The sequence below is a fragment of the Petaurus breviceps genome, unplaced genomic scaffold (assembly GCF_028583685.1).
Source record: "Petaurus breviceps papuanus isolate PSGF00001 unplaced genomic scaffold, PetGlider_PUasm1.0 91041, whole genome shotgun sequence".
In the NCBI taxonomy this organism is placed as follows: Eukaryota; Metazoa; Chordata; class Mammalia; order Diprotodontia; family Petauridae; genus Petaurus; species Petaurus breviceps.
In genome coordinates, this window is record NW_027187400.1 from 27,240,107 (window position 1) to 27,262,199 (window position 22,093).

General features: G+C 39.0%; 2 protein-coding genes across 2 annotated transcripts; both read left to right on the top strand.

The window, feature by feature from the left end:
* The first annotated feature begins 11,814 nt into the window (after positions 1-11,814).
* UTS2 (urotensin 2) lies at positions 11,815-21,420 on the top strand. The gene is made up of 4 exons (XM_069079470.1): positions 11,815-11,917; positions 15,321-15,431; positions 17,937-17,977; positions 21,235-21,420. Exons 1-4 carry the CDS (start codon positions 11,815-11,817, stop codon positions 21,358-21,360), a joined length of 381 nt encoding a protein of 126 aa, XP_068935571.1. The 3' UTR covers positions 21,361-21,420.
* Positions 19,394-19,912, top strand: LOC138154377 (large ribosomal subunit protein uL15-like). Its single transcript, XM_069079109.1, has one exon. The coding sequence runs from the start codon at positions 19,433-19,435 to the stop codon at positions 19,877-19,879; it is 447 nt and encodes a 148-aa protein (XP_068935210.1). The 5' UTR covers positions 19,394-19,432; the 3' UTR covers positions 19,880-19,912.
* Positions 21,421-22,093: the final 673 nt, after the last annotated feature.

Here is a 22,093-nt window from a genome sequence, read left to right on the forward strand (position 1 = left end):
GATATCATGCATAGTCAAGTTTCGCACAAGAATACATGGCAGAAAACTCTTGTGATAGAAACTCCAGAATGAACCAGCTTTGGCTTCAAGGAGTTTACATTCTTTTCGGGGGGGAATAAAGGGCACACATGTACCTATAGAAAGATTTTTGTTGTTGCTCAGTCATGCCCAACTCTTCATAACCCCATAGATGATAGCATGCCAGGTTCTTCTATGCTCCACTGTCTCTTAAAGTCTGTTCAAGTTCATCTTGGTTGTTTCCATGACACTATCTATCCATCTCATCCTCTGCTGTTCCCTTTTCCTTTTGCCTTCAATATTTCCCAATATCAGGATCCTTTCCAATCCTTTATCCAATCCAATATCAAATCCTTTCCAATCCATCTTCTCATTATGTGACCAAAGTATTTAAGCTTCAGTATTTGACCTTCCATTATATAGTCTGAATTAATGTCTTTAAGTATGGGCTGATGTGATCTCCTTTCTCTCCAAGGGATCCTTAAAAGTCTTTTCTAACACCACAATTCAAAAGCATTGATTCTGCAGCACTAAGCTTCCCTTATAGTCCAACTCTCACAGCTATAAATTGCTACTGAAAAAAACATAGTTTAACTATATGGACCTTTGTTGGTAAGGTGATGTCTCTGCTTTTTAGTATGCTGTCCAGATTTTCCATAGCTTTCCTTTCAAGGAGAAAGTGTCTTTTAAGTTAATGGCTGCAGTTGCCATCTGCAGTGATCTCTGAGCCCAAGAATATAAAATCTGACACTGCTTCCATTTCTTCTCCTTCTATTTGCTAGAAAGTGATGGGACCAGTGGCCAAGATCTTAGTTTTTTGGATGTTAAGCTTTAAACCAGTTTTTACACTCTCCTCTTTCATCCTCATCAAGAAGACTCTTAGTTCCTCTTCATTTTCTGCCATCACAGTGGTATCATCTACATATCTGAGATTATTGATATTTCTCCCAGCAACCTTAATTCTGACTTTAGATTCATCCAGCCTGGCATTTTGCATGATGTTTTCTGCATATAAATTAAATAAATAAAGTGACAATATATAGCCTTGTCACACTCCTTTTCCAATCTTGAACTAGTCAGTTGTCCTATGCTCAGTTCTAACTGTTGATTCTTAACCCATATACAGATTCCTCATGAGATAAGTAAGATGATCTGGCACTCTCATCTCTTTGAGGACTTGCCACATTTTATTGTGATCTGCACAGTTAAAGGATTCAGTGGAGTCAATGAAGCAGAAGTAGATTTGTTTTTTTTTTCTGGAGCTCCTTTGCTTTCTCCATAATCCAGCGAATATTGGCAATTTGGTCTCTAATTCCTTTCCTTTTCTGGTAATTCTCGGTTCACATATTACTTTAGCTTTGCTTGCAGAATCTTAAACATAACCTTGCTGGGATGTGAAATGAGTGCAATTGTTTGGTAATTTGAACATTTCTTTGTCATTGCCTTTCTTTAGGATTGGGACATAAACTGACTTTATCCAATCCAGTAGCCATCTGGCCTTATTGTTTACAATGCTTTCTAAGGCCAACTTGACTTCGTGCTCCAGGATGTCTATCTCTAGATCAGTAACCAAACCATCATGGTAATATCAGTGATATTAAGATCTTTCTTGTGTAGTTCTTTTATGTATTCTTGCTAACTCTTCTTAATCTCTTCTGCTTCTGTTAAGTCCCTACAATTTTTATCTTTTACCATGCCAATTATTATGTGAAAAGTTCCTTTGATATCTCTAATTTTCTTGAAGAGATCTCTTGTCTTTCCCATTCTATTGTTTTCTTTATTTCTTTGCATTGTTCATTTGAGAAAATCATGTCTCTGCTTTTCTCTGGAATTCTTCATTTATTTGGGTCTATCTTTCCCTTTCCTTCTTTCCTTAGTCATTTGTAAAGCCCCATCAGACACCATTTTGCTTTCTTGCTCTTTTTATTTGGGAATGTTTTTGTTGCTGCCTCTTGTACAAAGTTGCAAACCTCTGTCCATAGTTCTTCAGGCACTCTATCTACCAGATCTAATACTTTACATCTATTCATCACTATATCTATCGAAATATCTATCTATCTATCCATCTATCTATCTATCTATCTACCTATCATCTATCTATCTATATGTTTACATATGTATATATACATACACATATATGTATATGTGTACCTATCTTTATTGATATGCCTGTAAAGCACTGTACAGATGTTAGCTACCATCATAATTTTTATTTATTTACTATTTTAAACACTTAATTAACTTCTGATTTACATTATTCATTTCCTCCAGATTATGAGTTACAAATTTTCTCCCTGTTTTTCCCCTAGCCACTGCCCCAAAATAGCATTCCCACAGGATATCCCCTCCTCCAATCTGCTCTCTCCCATACCCCTTTCTACTTTTCCAGTGGATCTCTATGCCCCAGTGCCTGTACATCTTATTTCCCAATTACATGTAAAATAGTATTAATAATAGTATATATATATATACATACATATATATGTATATGTATTTGAATATTTGATTTTAAAACTTTGAATTCCAGATTCATTCCCTTCCTCCCTTGTCACCCACCCTTACTGGGAAGATAAGCAGTTCAGTATAGGTTGTACATGTGTGGCTAATACAAAACAATAACAAAGTAGATATATATTGTAAAAGACTGACTATATTTCCCTCCCTCCTATCCCACCTCCCACTTGTTCAGTTCTCTACTTTGATCCTGACCCTTTTCAAAAGTGTGTGCTTCCAAATTTCCTCCCCCCAGCCTGCCCTCCCTTCCATCATCCCCCCTCTCATGCCCTTCCCCCCTACTCTCCTGTAGGGTGAGATACCCTATTTAGTGTGTATTTCATTCCCTCCTCAAACCAAATTCAATGGGAATAAGATTGACCCATTCCCTTTTGCCTTCCTATTCTTCCCCTCCACTATAACCATTTTCCCTTGCCTCTTCTATATGAGATAGGTTACCTCATTCTGTCCCTCCCCATCTCCTCTCATTATATTTCTTTCTCGCCTCTTAATTTCACCTTTTAAGTATCATCCCTTCCTGTTAAATTGGTCCTGTGCCCTCTATCTATGTATACCTCTAAACATATATGCACACATTCACATATGTATTCATATGCCCATATACCCTCACATATATACATATGTGTGTGTATTTCTATTCCCTTCAACTACTGAGAAAAGTTTCATAAGTTACAATTATTGCTTTTCCATGTAGGAATGTTAATAGTTCAACTTTCATGAGTTCCTTATGATTTCCCTGTTTACCTTCTTATGCTTCTCTTTCTTCTTGTATCTGAATGTCAAATTTTCTGTTCAACTCTGGTTTTTTTTTTCAAGAATGCTTGAAAGTCCTCTATTCCACTGAATGACCATATTTTCCCCTGAAACATGATACTCAGTTTTTCTGGGTAGGTGACTCTTGGTTTTAATCTCAGCTCCTTTGACCTTTGGAATATCATATTCCAAGCCCTTCGATCCCTCAGTGTAGAAGCTGCCACATCCTGGGTTATCCTGATTGTGTTTCCACAATATTCAAATTGTTTCTTCCTGGCTGCTTGTAATATTCTCTCCTTAATCTGGGAATTCCAGAACCTGGCTATAATATTCTTAAGAGTTTTCTTTTTGGGATCTTTTTCAGGAGGTGATCGGTGGATTCTTCCAACCTCTATTTTGCCCTCTGGTTCTAAAACATCAGGGCAGTTTTCTTTGAGAACTTCCTGGAGGATGATTTCTAGGTTCTTACTTTGATCATGCTTTCAGGTAGTCCAATAATTTTTAAATTATCTCTCCTGGATCTATTTTCCAGGTCAGTGGTTTTTCCCAAGAGATATTTCACATTGCCTTCTATTCTTTCATTTGTTTGGATCTGTTTAACAGCATCTTGATTTCTCATAGAGTCATTAGCTTCCATTTGCTCCAATCTAATTGTGAAGCAATGATTCTCCTCATTGAGCTTTTGAGATTCTTTTTCCATCTGGCAAATTAGGCTTTTTAAGGCATTCTTCTTCTTAGTTCCTTTTTGAGCTTCTTTTGCCAATTGAGTTAGTCTATTTTTTAAGGTGTGATTTTCCTCAGTCAGGCTGTTGACTCTTATTTCATAATTTTCTTCAATCATTCTCATTTCTCTTCCCAATTTTTCCTCCACTTCTCTTATCTTCTTCTTAAGGTCCTCTATGGCCTGTAACCAGCTCGTATTTTCCTTTGAAGCTTTTGGTGCAGGAGTTCTGACTTCACTGTCTTCCTACTGTTCCATGCTTTGCTCCTTTTTGTCCCCAAAATAAGAGTGTAATGTTGGAATCTTGTGTCTGCTTTGTTTTCTTTGCCTGGTCATGTCGCCCCTCAGTCACTTGACCCCTGGACTTTTTGCCACAGTAGGACTCTGCCTCCAGACAGGGGAGCTTTCGTCCCAAATGCTGGGGTTTTCTCAGCTGCCAGAGGTATTAGATGGGTGCCGTCTCTGAGGTCTCCACACACTCTGGCAAGCTGGACACACACCCCAGGACCTCCACCCTAGACTGCAATCCAGATCCAAGAAGTTTAAAACAAGAGCGATTACCCCTCAGACTGGTTGCTTGGTCCCCCTACACTCTGCAGGCCAAGAGCTGAGGCCGCCATGTGGCGCTGGCTGGCTGTGCTGGCCATCTCAGCAGCTTCTCATCCCAGGGGCAAAAGCCACGCACTGCCACTTACTGGGTCCCAAAGTCCAGACTGCACTGACCCCTCACTTTGTCCTTCAAATTGATGTGTTGATAAATCTGGAAATGGCCACAGCTGCTGCTGATCTGGAGTCCCTCTGGCGGGGGCTGGTCAGGCCTGCCCTGGGGTTAAAGCCTGGGCATGGGGCTGGGCTCAGCTTTCAGAGCACTGCGCTGGCTGATTCCTGCCAGCCTGCTAGGCTGTTCTCAGGGTGAGGTTAGCTTCTCTGTGTCATTTTGTGGGTTCTGAACCTCCAAAGTTTGTTTAGAGTCCCCTTTTTACATGGATTGGGGAAGATGGAAGCTGGAATATCAGGGAGGTCCTGCTTCCACTCCACCATTTTGACTCCATCCCCATCATCATTAATAGTAACACTAAGTTGTCCTTTATCATATGACTCATGCCTTTACGGGGCACCTCTCTCAACCTATCTATTTGGCAACTGGAGAGTGAGGGGCAGTAGTGGTTAGAGCATTGGCCCTGAAGTCAGAAAGATCTAAGTTCAAATCCTACCGCAAAAATATACTAGCTGTGTGACACCAAACAAGTCATTTAACCATATACAAACTACAGGGAGAGGGTCTGGGTCTATGATTTCAGTGACATAGAGAATCCCCAGATGAGGAAATCTTCCTCCACTAGTGCAGGCTGACACATTCACACATTTTTTTTTTTTTTGCTTTTGGAGGGGGGAGGTCACATGGCTAGTTTTGTGTTAAGTATCTGAGGCCAGATTTGAACTCAGGTCCTTCTGACTCCAGGGCTGGTGGTCTATTCACTGTGCCACCTACCCACCCCCAATTGACACATTCTTAACAACTTAAAATTATAGCGTTTCCCAGGCCACTCAGTCAGTATGTATAAACAGAGTTATTACTTGAACTCATGACTTCTTGGCTCCAAGGCTAGCTTTCTATCTTAGGCAGGTAGAGGCAGAGGATAGAAGGCTGGGCCTGGAGTCAGGAAGACCCAAGCTCAAATCCAACCTCACACACTTCCTAGCAGTGTGTCCCCAGCAAGTTACTTAACCTTTGTCTGCCTCAGTTTCCTTAACTGTAAAATGGGGATAATAATAGCATCTGTTTCCCAGGCATTGTTGTGAAGATCAAATGAGATAATATTTGTAAAGCACTTAGCTCAGTGCCCGCCACATATAAATACTAGCTATTATTATTAGACCAAGTATACACAAAACGCAGACAGGATAATTTTTTGGAGTCAACAGTCACAGTTGGGGGAGGAGGCCAAGAAAAGTTTCTGATCGATGGTAGCATTTGAAGAAGATGGTGAAAAGCTTGTGCCAAGGGACGGAGAAAGAAGGTGGAATGTTATGAGGGGGAAATAGCAATAAAGAAGAGTGGTTTTAACCTTGGTTCAGGTAGACATTAAATATGGTTAGTAAAGGTGCACTTTACGGGGGAGGTGGTCACAAAATATATGCTCATTAGTGCACATGCCCTTCTTGCCTAATGAGAAAATGGGTCAAGACTCTGAGGATGGAATGTAGATTTCATTTACATTTCTGGGAAAAGGTGACATTGTCTTTGACAGCTGGTGAAGGAGAATAAACTATTCTATAGGCTAAGCTTCCAGGACTAATTTAATTAGGGCATGTAGTAAAGCTGGCGGTGCCACTTTTCAGGAGAGATGGTCTATGAGTCACTCAGATAGAAAGCCAAAGCTGGGGGTAGATCGCCCTTTCTGAAGGGCGAGGGGGTGGTGGCAGAAATTGTTATTAAACACTCACTTGTTATACAAACCTTTCTCTTTTCTCCGTGGTCCTAAGAAAATGAGTATGGTATGAATTGTAGGAAGTAGGGCTAAGTTACTTATGGATAATAATAGGAAGAAGAAGAAGGAGGAGAAGCATTTGCATAGCCCTTTAAGGTTTGCAAAGCATATATACATACATATATATTCATATATATAATTTCATTTGATCCTCACAGCAACTCTGGGAGATAGGTGCTATTATGACTTCCAATTTACATGTGAGGAAACTGGAAGAGAAAAGTTAGATGACTCAAACCAGGATCTTATAGCCAGTAAATGTCTGAGACAGAATTTGAACTCAGATCTTCCTGACTCCAAGTACTGTGCTCCAAACCCTACCACCTATCTGTCTTTCAAATGGGTCGACTCAAGATGCAGAGTTGGATAGAATCACAGAATGCCACAGTTCTCTCTCTCACATGGAACCCCAGAGGTCATCTAGTTTGACCTGTGCATGAACAAGAAACCCTTTGAAAAGTGGTCACCCAGTCTTAGCTTGAACGTTCCCAGTGAGGGGGAAAACCACTCCCTCTGGAGGCAATCCATGCTCCTTTGGGATGGCTCTAGCTTTGAGGAAACATTTCCTGACTCTAAGGCTCCATCTGTACTCCCTGAAAGTTCTACCTGTCACTCCTCAAAACCGAATCCCTCTCCCACTCAAGAGATCTTCTATTTTGCCTTATTCAGCTTCTGTCCAATCTTTGATTTCATCACTGTGGATTAGGAAAAAAAAAAACATTCCTGCCCAAGGGAGAAGATTGTTCAGTCTTGGGCAGGATGGGAGATCCATTAAATCACCAAGGTTGTATGAACTCAGTTATAAAGGTTGTCAGATCATTGAAAAAAAAATCTGTTTTCTTGATTAATCAAAATAGACCAAAGTCTAGAAGCTCCTCTTAAAACACACACTATATACTGACCTAAAGAGAAATGGTTCCTGGTTGTAGAGAAGAGAAGGTTGGCAACAAGGTGCCCAGGGGATAAAATATGGGACTTGGAGTCAGGAAGACCTGAGTTTGAATTATGCTTCACATACTTACTATTCTTTATCATCTGTAAAATGGGCATAATATTAACACCTACCTCACAGGGTTATTGCAATGATCAAATGAGTTAATAAAGTACTTTGAAAACTTTAAAGCACCATATAAAAGATTATCTTTTATTATCATCATTAATAATTATTGTTGCATTCAGTCATTTCAGTTCTGTCTAACTCTTCATTTAGATTTTTCTTGGCAAAGACCCTGGGGTGGTTTGCCTTTTCTTTATCTAGCTTACTTTGCAGCTGAGGAAACGGAGGCAAACTGGGTGAAGTGACTTGCCCAGGGTCACACAGCTAGTATCTGAGGCCAGATTTGAACTCAGGAAAATGTCTTTCAGATCCCAGGCCCAGCACTCTATGCACTATGGTGCTACTCAGTTGCCCCTCATTAGTAATATCATCGTCATTAATAATAACAATATAATAATAGCCAAGTTTTTTTTTGTCTTCTGGGGCATGCCTCCGCTGGATTTCTCTGGCAACTAAAATACAGGTGGAGCCATGATTAGCACACTGGACCTGGATTCATGAAATTGTTGCTAAGTCATTTTCAGTCATATTCAACTCTTCATAACTCCATTTGGGGTTTTCTTGACAAAGATACTGGAGCAGTTTGACATTTCTTTCTCCAGGAGTCATGAAGATCTGGGTTCAAATACTGCCTCAGAAACTTACTAGCTGTGCGACCCTGATCAAGTCACTGGGCCTCTCTCTTCCTCAGATTCCTCATTTGTAAAATGATGACAACATTGTTGGGAGGATAAAATGAGATAACGATTGTTAAGTGCTTCACCAACTTTAAAGCCCTATATAAATGCTAGCTGTTATTAGGAGAACTGAAGAAAGTGGAACCTTCCTCAAAGTGCCATCAATGATTATCCATGAAGTCCGTCTTTATTCTTGGAAAAGGGAGTCAAAATGTTGCTTGTAGATGGGATGCATTATATTTGCATGTGAAGAACAGCACATTGTCTGTTCTCTCTCTCCTTAAACAATAGGAAATCTTGGCGGAGTCAAGATGGCGGTGTAGAAACAGGACCTCTGAGCGGCTCTGGCTTCCACCTTCCCCAATCCATGTAAAAAGGGGACTCTGAACAAACTTTGGAGCTGCAGAACTCACCAAATGACACAAAGAAGCTAACCTCCCGCTGAAGACAGCCCAGCAGACCGGCAGGAATTGACCAGCTGGGAGCTGAGCCCAGGCCTGCATGAGCTGGAGGTTTTAGCCCTAGGGCGGGTCTGACCAACCGCCGGCAGGAGGGACTCCAGATCAGCAGCAGCTGTGGCCGTTTCCAGAATTATCAATACACAGATGAGAAGGACAAAGTGAGAGGTCAGTGCAGTCTGGACTTTGGGACCCAGTAAGTGGGACTGCTTGGCTTTTACCCCTGGGGGGGAGAAGCCACTGAGATGCCCAGCACAGCCAGCCAGCTCCACGTGGCAGTTTCAGCTCCTGGCCTGCAGAGTGTAGGGGGACCAAGCAACCAGTCTGAGGGATAATCGCTCTTGCTTTAAACTTCTTGGATCTGGATTACAGTCTAGGGTGGAGGTCCTGGGGTGTGTGTCCAGCTTGCTGGAGAGTGTGGAGGCCTCAGATAGGGCACCCATCTAATACCTCTGGCAGCTGAGAAAACCCCAGCGTTTGGGACGAAAGCTCCCCTGTCTGGTGGTAGAGTCCTACTGGGGCAAAAAGTCCAGGGGTCAAGTGACTGAGGGGCGACATGACCAGGCAAAGGAAACAAAGCAGACAGAAGATTCCAACATTAGACTCCTATTTTGGGGACAAAAAAGAGCAAAGCATGGAACAGTAGGAAGACAGTGAAGTCAGAACTCCTGCACCAAAAGCTTCAAAGGAAAATACGAGCTGGTTACAGGCCATAGAAGACCTTAAGAAGCAGATAAGAGAAGTGGAGGAAAAATTGGGAAGAGAAATGAGAATGATTGAAGAAAATTATGAAATAAGAGTCAACAGCCTGACTGAGGAAAATCACACCTTAAAAATAGACTAACTCAATTGGCAAAAGAGGCTCAAAAAGGAAATAAGAAGAAGAACGCCTTAAAAAGCCTAATTTGCCAGGTGGAAAAAGCATCTCAAAAGCTCAATGAGGAGAATCATTGCTTCAGAATTAGATTGGAGCAAATAGAAGCTAATGACTCTATGAGAAATCAAGATGCTGTTAAACAGATCCAAACAAATGAAAGAATAGAAGGCAATGTGAAATATCTCATGGGAAAAACCACTGACCTGGAAAATAGATCCAGGAGAGATAATTTAAAAATTATTGGACCACCTGAAAGCCATGATCAAAGTAAGAACCTAGAAATCATCCTCCAGGAAGTTCTCAAAGAAAACTGCCCTGATGTTTTAGAACCAGAGGGCAAAATAGAGGTTGGAAGAATCCATCGATCACCTCCTGAATAAGATCCCAAAAAGAAAACTCCTAGGAATTTTATAGCCAGGTTTCAGAATTCCCAGATTAAGGAGAGAATATTACAAGCAGCCAGGAAGAAACAATTTGAATATTGTGGAAACACAATCAGGATAACACAGGATCTGGCAGTTTCTATACTGAGGGATCAAAGGGCTTGGAATATGATATGCTGGAGGTCAAAGGAGCTGAGATTAAAACCAAGAATCACCTACCCAGAAAAACTGAGTATCATGTTTCAGAGGAAAATATGGTCATTCAGTGGAATTGAGGACTTTCAAGCATTCTTGAAGAAAAAAACCAGAGGTGAATAGAAAATTTGACATTCAGATACAAGAAGCAAGAGAAGCATGAGAAGGTAAACAGGGAAATCATAAGGAAATTATCAAAGTTGAACTATTAACATTCCTACATGGAAAAACAATAATTGTAACTTACGAAACTTTTCTCAGTAGTTGAAGGGAATATATATATATATATATATATATATATATGTCCAAATATGAGGATATGTGGGCATATGAATACATATGTGAATGTGTGCATATATGTTTAGAGGTATACATAGATAGATGGCACAGGACCAATTTAACAGGAAGGGATGATACATATAAAAATGTTTCCCAAACTTTAAAGCTTATGTAAATGTTAAGCTATTAATAATTATTATGAAATAATTAAATATATTGTTATAATATAGAATATATCATACCCTATATTGTATTTATAATGATATCAGATCCCACCATTATAAGATGCTTTTTCTGGTCCCCCTCATTGCTAGTGCCTTTATTCTGAGATTATTTCCAATTTATCCTGCAGGATAGCTAGGTAGCACAATGGATAGAGTGCTTATCTTCTTGAGTTCAAATCTGGACTCAGATAATTACTATGTGATCCTGGGCAAGTCACTTAACCCTCTTTGCCTCAGTTTCCTCATCTGTAAAATGAGCTAGAGAAGGAAATGGCAAACCACTCCAGTATCTTTTCCAAGAAAATCTCAAATGAGGTCACAAAGAATTGGACACAACTGAAAAAGACTCAACAATAAAAAATATCTGTATGTAGTTGTTTACATGTTGTCTCCCTCGTAAAAATGTAAGCTCCTCGGGGGTAAGGACTATGCATTTGCCTGTGTCTCTCAAGCCCTTAACTTGGTGTTTGGCATACATTTCTTGTTGATGATAATGATCAATCCTCTTACTATTATTTCCTCTTCCTAACAAGCCACAGAGCAAAACTTGGTTCTCTGCACAAGAGAAACAAATGAGCAAAAGAGAAGAAAGTTTCCTGTTGCTGGGAGAGTTTGCAGCCCAGTCGAATCTACTGGTCAAAAGTTTTGATCCTCATATTATAATTCTTCTGACACCGAAGTCCCAAATATACTTGACAACTCATCCATCCACCTTGTAAAAGGAAAAACCCCAGCCCTGTGCCTGTCATGCCATGCGTCAACCTCCCTAGGATTCATTCATCAGCTGTTTCACTGCCATAGTCATTTCGATCAACGTCTGACCCTTCCTTTAGGTCATGATCGAGCTCAGGAAGTTACTTTTTTCATGCCAGATTTATAAACTTTCCTGTTGTTCTCTTTGGATAAAATATCCATTCTGTCCACTAGGTAATACAACGGTAAATTTATTATCAATCTGTCCTGCTGTCTTGAAGAATGACATCAATGCAAAATGGCTATTTGGGCATCATGGCCAGTAAAGTCATTTTGGGGGTGGGGGAGAAGGACGATGTTTATGAGGTTATGGGGGATATATAAAGCATGATATCAAGGAGGGAAAGTATCTTCAAGATCAGATTCCTCTCCCACAGACGCTGAGGAGGATGAGCCCTCCTCTCCCAGTCAGCATGTACAAGCTAATATTCTGCTCCTTACTTTTTGCCGGCTTCTTAAGCCCCTTCTTGTCTCTTCCCACTGTTGATTCCAGTGAAGCTGCATATGGGCTTTCAGGTAAGAGGCATTTTCCTTTCCTTAGCTGTGATATTTCTTAGGTCGTAAGAGCAGCAGAGGGAGAAATGGAGAAAATCTTGCTACTAAGGAACCTTCTTCCAGCTGAAGTTTCAGCTCCAAAAAGAACGTTATTCTAGGTTCTTTAAATGACTCTTTTAAAAATAAATTTCTTTACAGATACAAGGAATAGGAGGACATCTTGAGTATTTCATCTCATCTTCACATTAAATTTTTTTGCTTTGGCAAAGTAGGAGTAGAAATGAATGACTGAATGAATGAATGAACGAATGATTTATTTATTTCGTCTAGGCACTGTGCTCAGTTCTAGAGATAAAAAGAATGAAAAGATCCCTATGCTCTAAGTATTTCATTTTCCATTTCATGCCTAGAGACCTTGAATGTCATCTGGTACAGCCCCTTCATATTACAGATGAGGAAACTGATGTCCAAACAGATTGGAAGGGGAGACAACAAAGGCACACACACACACACACACACACACACAGGATAAATATAAAGAGAACAAATACAAAATAATTACCTGCTATTCATGATTTATGGAGCATTCTTTATAAACTTTAAAGCAATAGATTGATCAATTATTATTATTAATATGAGGCAGCTAGGTGGCACAATGAAGAGAGGGCTGGGCTTGGGCAGGAGGGCTTTAGCTGCAATCTGAGGGAATGTTATAAGGCTTTGTGTTGAAGGTATTTCTTGAAGCAACAGAGGAATCCTGTGAAGTGGGGATCAGGGCTGCACTAATAATAGCTAACACTTACATAGCACCTACTACATGCCAGGTGCTTTTCTCATATTCCATTTGATTCTCACGACAACCCTGAGAGGTAGGTGCTGTTATTACCTCCATTCTACAAATGAGGAAACTGAGGCACAGAGAAGTTGAACCTAGGGTCACACAGCTAGTAAGTATCTGTGCCTGTGGCCCCCTTCACAGAACATTATCAAATGCATAAGATAAAATACAGAGAATTACAAAGGAAGCTAATTATATTGAAATATTACAGATGTGTTTAAAAAAAATCAGGTCACAGACTCCAGATTAAGAACCCTTGCTTTGTTCCAAGTTTTTTATTTTACACATGAGAAAGGAAATGACTTATTCACTGTCACATAATAATATAAGTAGGATTAATAACCAAGATGGGATTTGAACCCATGGTCTCTGACTTCAAATCCAACCTTTCTCAGCCTGAGTTTTTTCATCTGTAAAATGGGGATAATAACAGCACCTGTCTCAGAGGGGGTGTTGTAAGGACCAAATGAGATAATATTTGTAAAGCATTTGGAAAGCTCTACATATATTCTATTATTCTTAGTAATATAGTATCATCATTAACACCCTACTTTAATTAAAAATAATTACTACAATAGTTACCAGAATGCATTACTGGGTTGACTCATTTGGAGGTTTACCATAATATGTTCGTTTTACTTTGAGCTAAAAATTAACCAGCTGAAAATGAAAATATATCTCTGACTACATTTAACTTTTACCTGTGGATTCACAGTTCTTATGGAATTAAATTCTGACACAGAATCATAGAATGATAGGTGTGAGAGAGCTGAAAGATCTAACCCAGTCTTCTTACAGAAGGGGAAACTGAGGCTCAGAAAAAGTGAAGAGATAGCTTTAATTTAAAGTCAAGAGAAAGCTGGGTTATTTCATAAACCCCAGTTTTTGTAAGTCTTTGTTTCCCTTTAAACCTACAGTTCCCAACAGTCAATATGCATCTGCCATGCTACTCACACAGCATCTCTCAGCATCTAGAGTCATTGATCTTATGCCTGGCAGTAATGTTAGTGGCTTGAGACAAACATTAAGTTTATTAAATCTCCACTGTTAAAAGAAGAACAAAGAACATAAGAGTAAATCAAAAGACAGACTCCGAATAAAACTCCCATTTTAAACCAAAGATGTGCGGTTTTACAGCAATGTAGGCAGCCCCAGATTCTTAGATAATGTGTATCTCATGACAAATTTTAGCTAGGTAGAAGCTTGTCTTACAGCTGGGTTAAAAAAAATAACACACAAATATTTCCGGGTGCATTCCTTCCAAGAGTAGTCGTTTATATTATGCCTGATGAAGTTTTTGCAAATTGTCATAGCTGATTAACCAGTAAGCATTTATTAAGCACCAATGCCAGATGCTGCTAAGTGCTGGAAATATAATGCAATAAAAGGGTTTGCATTCCAATTGGAGAAGGCAAAAAGGGTGTATATAAGTATACAGAGAGTAAATATAAAAAGAACAAACACACCATACATGAGAACTGAAGAAATGGGGAAAGACTTTACATCCAAGGTGATGACTGGATTGAAGCTTGAAGGAAGAGAGGGATTTTACAAAGCTTTTTTATGGACTATCCATAAAACAAGTATCCGAGCCTGTGAACCCCTTCACAGAATGTTTATAAATGCATGAAATAAAATACATGGGATTTCAAGGAAACTATATTGAAATACTACTGTTGTCAAAATATATGTTTTTTAAAAAGTCCACAGACTCCAGGTCAAGAACCCTTGATTGGGTCCAAGTATTTTGTTTTACATGTGAGAAGGCAGCCCCAGACTCTTAGATGACATGTAGCTCATACTAATGATAACACATACTAATAATAGCTGATTTTTAGTGGACTACACTAAAAAAGCGCTAATATTTACATAGCACCTACTACATGCCATGTGCTTGACAAATATTGTCCCATTTGATCCTCACAACAACCCTGCCAGGTATAGTTGTTTTGATCATACACATTTTACTGGTGAGGAAACTAAGGCACAGAAAAGTTAAGTGACTTGCTCAGGGTCACACAGCTAGTAAATATTTGAGCCTGTGGATCCCTTCAGAAAAAATGTTTTTAAATACATAAAATGAAAGGATTACAAAAGAAACATGTTGAAATGGTTATCAAATGTATAATATGATATATATATATAAATATCTATATATAAAATGTACAAATGCACAAAATGAAATACATAGATTACAAAGGAAACATATTGAAAAAGTTATAAAATACATATTATGTATAAAATATCTGTATATATAAAGGCATAAAATTAATTACACAGTATTACAAAGGAAACATGTTGAAATAGTTATCAAAATATTATATACATGTATATAGAAGTATCATCAATAGTAAACCACTGATTAGCTCCCAAAGCTTTTCATGTATTCATTACTCCCACCCCCTCCCTGGAACACACACATGCACATGCGTGTGCATGTGCACATGAGTGTGCGAGCTCTCACACACACACATACACAAATGGCAAACACCTAATTTGAAAAACTCCATGCCTGATGACAATTTAGAAGGACAGAATCAAGCTGATACCCATCTCCTCTCCGCTTTTTACCTTCTCTCTCTCTAGCAGATGACGAGGATGCAAAGCTAATCTTGCAAGACCTGGAAAGAACTTCTGTCTTGCAAATGCTGCCAGAGATTTTCGGTGCAGAAAGAGAGAAAGAGTCCAGGAAAGCTGGTAAATAAATAAATAAATAGACTTTGTACTGACTAGCAGATTAATGTTATTAGTAGCTAATATGGTCCCTTGAATTTACCAGTTAGTTCCATGTACTTGATGGGATGAGGTGATTTGTAGAAGAAAGCTTAGGCAGCCAACATGCCTTCATGAGAATTCCTCTGTCTGCCTTGATGACTCTCTCTGCTATATTCTACTCTGTCCCTGACCCGACCATTAGATCCTGCTCTGATTCATCTGTAAACATTACCTTTGTCTTTCTACCTTACCTGTTTCTTTCTTTTTCTTCATTCTAAAAACAGGTTGTTTTTTTTTTTTTTATGAAAGATAAGGGAGTGTGATGGTCATAGTTAAAAAAATGATTTGGTGGCCAGATGAAAGTTGGCTTTTTTATAAGAAAGATGCAATAGAAAAGAAATCATGGGTTTCGCATAAAATATTTTAATTATGCTATTCATTGGGGGACAGCTAGGTGGTGAAGTAGATAAAGTGCTAGGCTTGGAATCAGGGAGACTCATCTTTGTGAGTTCAAATCTGGCCTCAGACACTAGTTGTGTGACCCTGGGCAAGTCACTTAACCCTGTTTGCCTCAGTTTCCTCATCTGTGAGATGAGCTAGAGAAGGAAATGGCAAACCACTCCAGTTTCTTTGCCAAGAAAATTCCAAATGGGGTCACAAAGAGACAAACATGACTGAACAATTGGTTGAGGAAAATATAATATTGTTTAAAATCTGAAAAATTCAATTTCAAAGAAATATAGACTGTCAGAGTTCTCTGTTGGGAGGTCATGTATTTAATCCCTTCACATGACAGATGAGACAACTGAGACCCAGAGATGAGAAATGAATTGGCCAAAACCATGTAGACTAGACCCCAAAATGGTCCAGTTTCCCTGAATCCTACTTTAAGTATTTCTTTCCTTTCCAAAACTAAATGTTTTGATTTTTTTTCTTTTACATTGCTTTCTTCTCTCCTTCCCGCATGGACTCTCACTGTGGAGTTCTGATGCCACATATAAATATGGCCTTCATATATTAATTAGAGATGGGGAAAACAACATGAGTCTTGAATTTCTCCTTCTAAACCCTGACTCAAGATGAATACATGCTCAGAATCTTTGAAATTTGGGGGCTATTTTAATAACCAAAATATTTTATGGGAAAATGAATACAATTAAATTTCTTGTAATACAAATACCTTTGCGGCTACTACTCACTAAGGAAGATAATATTAATAATAAAAATAGCTAGCATTTATTTAGAGATTTAAAGTTTGTGAAATAATTCAATACACTTCTTTCTATCTTCACAACAACCCTGGGAGATAGGAATGATGATGATGATGATGATGATGGTGATGATGATGATGATGATGGTGATGATGATGATGATGGTGATGATGATGATGGTGATGATGATGATGATGGTGATGATGATGATGATGGTGATGGTGATGGTGATGATGATGATGTGAAGGTGATGTCCATTTTCAGATGAGGAAACTGAGGCAGACAGTGGCAGATTTTTTTTTCATGTTATTCGTTTTTTATCTTTTAAAAAAATTTATTTACTTTTAGTTTACACCATTCAGTTCCACAATCTCTTGAGTTCCAAATTTTCTCCCCTCCTTCTCCTTCCTCCTTCTCCTTCCCCCTGCCCCCCCCACAGTGGCATGCAACCCCATACAAATTCTACAAATACCTTCACATTAAACATTAGTCAAGTTGTAAAGAAGAATTGTAACCAATGGAATGAATAACAAGGAAGAAGAAACAAAACAAAATGACGAAGAGAGAGAACAAGTCGTTTGCTTCAGTCTGCATTCAGACTCTGCAGTTCTTTCTCTGGATGTGGACAGCCCTTTCCATCATGAGTCCTTTGGAGTTGTCTTATAACCTTGCATTGCTGAGGGGAGCCCAGTCTATCAAAGTCAGTTATCACAGATACAACATGTCTGTAATTGTGTATAAAGTTCTCCTGGTTCTGCTCTCCTTGGCAGTGGCAGATTTTGATGCCAGCTTGGGAGGTGCTCTGTGATAGTTAGTATGTCTTAGCACTTTAAGATTTGCAAAGTGTTTTGCAAAAAATCATCTCACATGATCCTCACAATAACCCCCTGTGGGAGATACTACCATTGAGCCCATTTTACAGATGAAGAACTGAGTCCGGCAGAGGTCGAATGACTTGCTTAGGGTCATGCCACCAGTAAATGTTGAAGGCAATATTTGAACTCAGGGCTTCATGCCCACAAGTCTACTTGAGCTCTCTACTAAGCCACTTAGCTTAGAACCTAAAAAAGTAATACCAATGACAAGAAGAGGCAGTAGCATTCAGTGAAGTAACTAGATTTCTGTTGTAAGGCAGGAGGTAAAGACTCAGGACCCAGCAATGAATAATTCACTTACCTAGTCCCTTTTCAGTGTTTTGTTTTCTGTTATCTTTACTCTTAAAAAAGCTCAGTAAGAAAGAGGCTTAAGATATCCACTGACATTTGCTGTTTTTCAGATCTTAGTGCTGACATTTTTGATCCAAGAGAAAATGTGAAAAAGGTAAGTGGCTCTCTTTGTGAAATACTCAGTCAACAAACATTTATTAAGCACCTGCTATGTGTCAGACACTGTGCTAAGTGCTGGGGCAGGGTGGGGGGGGAGGTACAAACAAAGGCAAAAGACTATCCCTGCCCTCAAGGAGCTCACAGTCTAATGTGTAACACAACATACAAATAATGAGGTGCATACATGATACATTATTGTTCAGTCATGACTGACTCTTTGTGACACCATTGGGGGTTTTCTTTTTGAACATACTGGAGTGGTTGGCCATTTCCTTCTTCAGCCCATTTTATGGAAGAGGAAACTGAGGCAAATAGTTAAGTGACTTGCCCAGGGTCACCCAGCTAGTAAGTGTCTGAGACCAGATTTGAACTCATGAAGATGAGTCTTCCTGACTCCAGGCTCAGTACTCTCTCTACTGTATCACTTAGCTGCCCCTAAATTGACCAGGTAACAAGTAGGATGTAGGAGTCATAATATGAGAGGATTGTGAAGCAAAGTTGGAGAATTATAGGCCCTTGAATTCTGAGGAATGTGATTCATCAAAGAGGCAAAACTCTTGGGAAATCTTCTAAGACCCATGACTCAGTAGGAAGTTAAATATGGTCACTGGAGATCCAAACACAGTGCTTCCGTTGTCTTCAATTAAAGAAACAACAGAAAGAAAAAACATCAGGAGAATGGTCCCTGAAATGAACCAAGGGATGAAGTAACTTCTGAGGAAGATCAGGCTTGAGATGAATAGAAATCAATGTATGTTTAGAAAAAAAAAGTAGGGATGAGATTTAAATGAGGTGTATGGATTCATGAAGAGTATAGAATGGATATGGGAACAAGGGGCTACCCCTTGAGGTAGGTAAGTTTAGGACAAATAAAAGGAAGAATTATTTTACACAGTGGGTGGAAACTGAGGGAATGTGTTACCCTAGGGGCAGCTAGGAGGTGATCTGAGTTTAAATCTGGCCTCAAATACTCAGTAGCTGTGTGATCCTGGTCTCTGTTTACCTCAGTTTCCTCATTTGTGAAATAGGAATAATAATAACCCCTGCCTTCCAGGGCTGTTGTAAGGATCAAATGAGATAATAATTATAAAGTGTTTAGCACAGTGCCTGCACATAGTAAGTGATATATAAATGTTAGCTATTATGGTTGTTATTACCTTGACAGATCATATAGGCTAAAATAGAAATTGATTTAAGAAGAGTTTAATCCTAGAGAGATCCACTTCTGAACAGCCAAGTTAAAGAGAATGGATGCATATCGAAATTTTTGAGGTTGGCTTCAGGCAGGAAACTACATGATTCTCCTACCCACCCCCACACCGCAAACAATCCATCCTTTGGCACCATTAGTTTGATTCAGTTTGATTCTATTCAATTGATGCAATTCCAAAGAGGAATAAAGGTAGCACTAAGACAAGGTAGATACTCTTTTGCGGCGGCTTGCAAGATGCCTTCCCGACTAAGGAAGACGCGGAAGCTCTGCGGGCACTTCAGCCACTGCCACGGGCGCATCGGCAAGCACCGAAAGCACCCTGGAGGCCGCGGCAATGCAGGAGGGCTGCACCATCACCGGATCAACTTCGACAAATATCATCCAGGTTATTTTGGTAAAGTGGGTATGAGGCATTACCACTTGAAGAAAAACCAAAGCTACTGCCCAACTGTCAACCTTGATAATCTGTGGACACTGGTCAGTGAGCAGACCAGGATTAATGCTGCCAAAAACAAGGAGGGCCTTGCCCCTATCATTGATGTTGTACGGTCGGGCTACTACAAAGTCCTAGGAAAAGGGAAACTCCCCAAGCGGCCAGTCATTGTGAAGGCGAAGTTCTTCAGCAGGCGAGCAGAGGAAAAAATCAAGGGCGTCGGTGGAGCCTGTGTCCTTGTGGCATAAACATCTAGCTTTAGCAAATAAAACACATGACTTCCTTGTTAAAAAAAAAAAAAAAAAAAAAAAAAGGACAAGGTAGATAGTCCCTCCGAGCATGACACATTTAGAATAAAGGATTATTTCAAATATTAAAAAAAAAAAAATAAACGTACCATCTACCATTCCAGGCCATTCTGCTCTCCAAGTCATTAGCAGTGGTAATTCCAAATTGTTTTCCAAAACGACTGGATTGATTCATAGTCTACCGACAATGAGTATCAGTCAGTCACTAAACACTTATTATGCTCCTACTATGTAGCAGGTACTATATTAAGAACTAGGGATTCAAACAAAGGCAGAAGACAGACACCGCTTTCGAACAGTTAACAGTTTAAAGGACAATTAGGTGCAGGTAAGCACTATAGGTAGTACTTTGTATAGGATAAATAGGAAAGAGTCAATGGAGGGAAGGAATTCACATTAATGGGGATCAGGAAAGGCTTCCTAAAGAAGGTGGCATTTTAGCTGGGACTTGAAGGAAGCCAAGGATTGAAATGTCCCCTTTATTTTGCAGCCCCTCCAATATTTGTTATTTGTTTTTTTGGTTCATCTTTGCCAGTCTGATGGGTGTGAGGTAGAATCTGGGAGTTGCTTTACTTTACATTTTTCTATGTATTAGTGATATGAAACATTTTTTTTCCCATATGGCTATTGATAATTTAGATTTCTTCTTTTGAAAACATCCTATTCATGTTTTTGACCATTTATCAATGGGGACATGGCTCTTAATCTTACTTCTAAAGAAACTGCATGTTGAATAAATAGTTGAAAATTTAGGTTGGTTTTTTCCTTGGTTTATGATTTATTTTACAACATGACTAATATGGAAACAAGTTTTGCATGACTTCATATGTATAACCTATATAAAATTGCTTGCCTTCTCAATGAGGGGGTTGGGGAGGGAGGGAGAGAATTTGGAACTCAAAATTTTAAAAACAAATGTTGAAAATTGTTTTTATGTGTAGTTGGGGAAAAATAAAATATTAAATAAATAACTTTTTTAAAAATTTAGGTTTTAATGGAGTTCTATGAGGAGAAGCAGACTTACCACAATACCAATAATAGCCAGCATTTATATAATGTTTTGAGGTTTTCAAAAAGTGCTTTACATGGTTTTTACTTATTTGATCCTCAGAATAACCATGTGAGGGTAGGTACTATTATTATTCTCATTTTACAGATAAGGAAATGGAGCCACAAAGAGGTTAAGTGACTTGCCCTGGGTTGTAGAGGTAATATCTGGGGGCAGGAAGCCAAAGTCAGGTGTTCCTGACTCCAAACTTCACGTTCTATCCAATGTACCAATGTAACTTATTTTTAAATTTCAGGTTTTTTATGGAAAAGATCCCAAAATCTCACTCCTGAGTCATTTTCTGGCCAGAACCAGGAAACAGTTCAAGAAACGTGGGACCCCTTCTGAATGTTTCTGGAAGTATTGCGTGTAAAATGAGATTAAGTCTTCTTCCCTTATTACTTTGTTTTATTTATAACCCTCTTGGAAAATGTAAATAAAGTTGTTTGATTTAAAAGTAATGGTTAAAAAAAAAACTAAGCAAATCACATTCATTATTGTTTAAAAATAAATCCTCTATGTTTTGCAAGTAACTATGTGAGCATCTTTCCTTTAAATACAGTCTACATGTAATTTCCTTTATAAAATACTTGTGTACCCTCTGCTAAAGTCCTGCTATAATGATATCTCCTGGAGGTGTAAAGGTGACCTTGGGTCCTCAAGGTCTAAGTCAGCAAATTTCAAGCTCTAATAGGTTTGATTGCTGGGTTAGAAAGGCTTAGAATTTGGGTTTAGCAATGTACTTACTATATGTCTCTTATCCAAGGAACAGAGACTCATTTCCAGGAAATTGGCTACAGAAACTTGTTATGATGGTCTATTAAGGTGTGGAAAGGCTGCAACCCTTTTAGGAAAAAATACATTGAATAGTATAGTCTTTTTTTAGGGTGATGGAAATAAGTATTTCCTATGATGCTTTCTTTCCTCCCCTACTCTCCTCTACCATTTTTCGGTTTTTCAAAAATGCATTTTACTTAAAGGTTGACAGGAACAACTTTGAACGCAAAATAAAAGCCGAGAAAATGGGGGAAGGGGAAAACTAAGAATCCAGTTTTTGATACTTAATAACTGCAAGTGTATCAATTTGGCTCATTTGAGCGGAAGAA

Excerpts from the sequence above, each read along its gene's own strand:
- UTS2 (XM_069079470.1), top strand. The coding sequence starts at position 11,815 with ATGTACAAGCTAATATTCTGCTCCTTACTTTTTGCCGGCTTCTTAAGC. Across the intron at positions 11,918-15,320 it reads AGCTGCATATGGGCTTTCAG|CAGATGACGAGGATGCAAAG; the intron begins GTAAGAGGCATT and ends CTCTCTCTCTAG. Across the intron at positions 17,978-21,234 it reads ATCCAAGAGAAAATGTGAAA|AAATTTCAGGTTTTTTATGG; the intron begins AAGGTAAGTGGC and ends TAACTTATTTTT.
- LOC138154377 (XM_069079109.1), top strand. The coding sequence starts at position 19,433 with ATGCCTTCCCGACTAAGGAAGACGCGGAAGCTCTGCGGGCACTTCAGC.